The sequence below is a fragment of the Misgurnus anguillicaudatus genome, chromosome 20 (genome assembly GCF_027580225.2).
Source record: "Misgurnus anguillicaudatus chromosome 20, ASM2758022v2, whole genome shotgun sequence".
Taxonomy (NCBI): domain Eukaryota; kingdom Metazoa; phylum Chordata; class Actinopteri; order Cypriniformes; family Cobitidae; genus Misgurnus; species Misgurnus anguillicaudatus.
Window position 1 is genome coordinate 38615920 of NC_073356.2, and position 3425 is coordinate 38619344.

At 46.1% G+C, this 3425-nt stretch overlaps 1 protein-coding gene across 1 annotated transcript; it reads left to right on the forward strand.

The window, feature by feature from the left end:
* The first annotated feature begins 1503 nt into the window (after positions 1–1503).
* On the forward strand, positions 1504–2703 carry LOC141351594 (4-galactosyl-N-acetylglucosaminide 3-alpha-L-fucosyltransferase 9). The gene has a single exon (XM_073858680.1). The coding sequence runs from the start codon at positions 1516–1518 to the stop codon at positions 2623–2625; it is 1110 nt and encodes a 369-aa protein (XP_073714781.1). The 5' UTR covers positions 1504–1515; the 3' UTR covers positions 2626–2703.
* Positions 2704–3425: the final 722 nt, after the last annotated feature.

Sequence of the window (3425 nt, forward strand, 5' to 3'; positions counted from 1 at the left end):
CATCTCCAGGCGGGCTGCAGCTGCCTTCACTGGTGTGTTATTCCCCACCCAATATCTTTCCTCCTCAACCAAAGCCAATAGCTCCCTCTCTCTGCTTCCTCTCCCAGCACCTTTGTGGCTTCCCTCATGCTTGGTCCTGATACTCCTATTTTGTGTAGTAGTTGGACTGCTGCTTTGCCCACGAAGCCCCGACAGCCGACCTCCACAGGATGAACACTTGCTTTCCAGCCCGCATCTTGGCACTCCGATGCCAGCTCGGTGTACTTCAGCTGCTTCCTTTCATGAGCTGCAGTCATGTTCTCCTCCCAGGGGATGGTAAGTTCGATGAGGAAAACCTGTTTCGCCGCTGCAGACCACATGACTATATCTGGCCGGAGAGTGGTGGTCATAATTTCCCTTGGAAAGACTAGCTGCTTCCTGAGGTCTGCCAACATCTGCCACTCTTTTCCAGGAGCAAGCATGCTGTTTTTCTTCTGGGCAGAAGGTTGATGTATACTGCCAGGCTTTACAAACCCTGCCAGGGCATGTTCTCTTGTTGCAGGTAGGCGATTTACTGCTACCCTGCGGCTCTCCAGGATCTCAGCCAGTTTTGCCAGGACTTGGTCATGGCGCCACCTGAAGCGCCCCTGAGTCAGTGCCGTTCTGCATCCTGTCAAAATGTGTTGGAGGCTTGCCTTAACGCTCCCGCACAATTGACAGCCTACTTCGTCACCGTACCACAGTGCGAGATTCCTAGGGCATGGGAGGGTGTCGTATGTTGCCCTCAGCAGGAAGCTAAGTCTAGATTGAGGCGTCCTCCAGATGTCTGCCCAGGTAACTCGCCTGTTGATGGTAGCATCCCATCTCGTCCAGGCTCCTTGTATGCCCTGGGATATTGCCTTCAAATGGTAGCGCTCCTGCTCCAGTCTGGTGATTTCATCCACCACCATGATCTTCTGCTGCTTCTTGGTGGCTTTGGACCAGAATTGCCGCGCTGCTCCCCAGCCTAGACCGGCACGACTGGTCTGGACAGCCCCCATCACTTCTCTGTGTTGCAGACTGGTGATTGCACGATCTACCTCTGCCTGTGCTTTCCATTTGCGGCCAGTGCGGATGGTAACGTTTGCACTCCTTACAAGGGGGTCTGCTGAGTTCTTGAGTTCTAAAGCAAGACGAGCCTTTTCCTGCTTGTACCCTAGGCTGATAGATTTGATAGGCAGCTCCAGCATACTCCGACCAAAGAGACCTGCATCTGAGAAACATCGGGGCAAGCCTAGCCACTTGCGGATGTATCTATTGGCAAGCCTATCCATTCCGCTGACTTCTGATGAGGCAATTTCGCAGACCTTTAGAGGCCACAGGATACGTTGGTACAGGATGTGCTGATAACACATCCTGTACAGATATAATATGAACCAGGATGACACAAAAACTGTATTTTATGGCTCAATTAATTAAAAATCACTCTCTGTTTCTTTTTCTTCTGAACGTTAGATGATGGAGATTCAAAGTTTTTGTAAGAACATCTTCATCTCTATGCTTTTCATGTCATGTTTCTCAGCCATCTTCTACTTGTACCACAAATCAACACTAAACTGGCTACAGCATCCAACATTTCAACTTTACAAACATGACGCCTGGATCAATGCTCTTCAAACGCCAGGTCAACAAGTAAACAACAACAACAACACTGTTACTGTAAACCGACCTTTAATAGATAACAAATTAAAACCCACAACACAAACACAAGAGACTCTCCTGCTGATCTGGATGTGGCCCTTTGGGGATAAGTTTGATTTAGGATCCTGTAGTTCAGTCTTTAGATTGGAGGGTTGCCGGTTAACTGATGACAGAAATCTGTTTAGTGAAGCACACGGCGTCTTGTTTCATCACGGAGATATGGACAACGACTTATCAAATATGCCGACTCAAACCCGACCTTCCTTTCAGAAATGGATCTGGATGAACATGGAGTCTCCGAGTAACTCAGCACTGTATTCTTATCTGAACGATCTGTTTAATCTGACTGTGACTTACAGACGAGATTCTGATATCATGATCCCATACGGACGAATCTCACAGAAAAACAGCCTGGACAGATTTCAACTACCACACAAGAAGAAGTTAGTCTGCTGGATCGTAAGCAACTGGAAACCAGAATACGAGCGCTCCAAATATTTTCTCAACTTAAAGGAACACATCAATGTGGAAACCTATGGTGATGTTTTTAATAGACAGATAACCAATGAAGAGTATTCAGAGTTGGTGTCCAGCTGTAAATTTTATCTGTCTTTTGAGAACTCCATTCATCAAGATTACATCACAGAGAAACTCTTTAACCCCATGGCCGTTGGCACCGTACCGGTGGTTCTCGGCCCATCCAGAAGAAACTACGAGAAATTTATACCAGGCAGTGCTTTTATACACGTGAACGACTACAAATCTGCTGAAGACCTCGCTGCACATCTAAAGTATCTGGATAAAAACAAAGAGATGTACATGAAGTATTTCAGCTGGAGAGAGACGTTTGTTGTGAGCAGAACCAGCTTAGTTCTTGAAACCGCCTGTCAGGCCTGCGATTATATCAGAAGAAACAGAAACTACAGAGTGATGAACGATCTCATCAGCTGGTTCTGGGATCTTTAACATTAGGACAGATGAGAGATCAAATAAACACACATGAAATAAAGGCAACAACACAACTGAATGATGAGATGATGTCACTCACAGGAAGGAAAAATTAAAGTATTTATTCTTATGTTCCACTGGTGGGTCTGAATTTGGTCTTTTTATAAAATTAAGTTTCTATTTACAGATTCACAGACTAACTGGGTGACTGTCAGGCAGCATAGTCGTACCCGGCGCCCACCAGCTCATGCTCCTGTAATTATTTCTAACAGATTCTCCTCCCTCAGCAATACACCTGCTGAGACGTCTGTTAAAAGTGCCCTGGTTATTGGTGATTCTATTATCAGGAACGTGAACATTGAGGCACCAGCCACCATAGTCGAATGTATACCAGGAGCCAGAGCGTCTGACATTAGATCCAAACTTAAAGTGCTGGCCAATACTAAGTGTACGTTTTCTAAAATTGTTATTCACGCCGACACGAATGACACCAGACTCCGCCAGTCGGAGATCACCAAAGATACTATTAAAGAGGTGTGTGAAATTGCAAAAACCATGTCAGACAATGTAATATGCTCTGGTCCCCTCCCCACATACCGGGGGGATAAAACTTACAGTAGATTAGAGTCTCTTTATGGCTGGATGTCAAAGTGGTGACCCCAGGATAACATGGGGTTTATAGACATTTGGAAGCATTTCCGGGGGAGACCTGACCTGCTGAAGAGAGATGGCCTTCATCCGTCTCCGGAAAAAAGTGCTATACTCTCTGGAAATCTGACCAATAGTCTTACTTTTGATATTGTCTGACTATCCAGGGC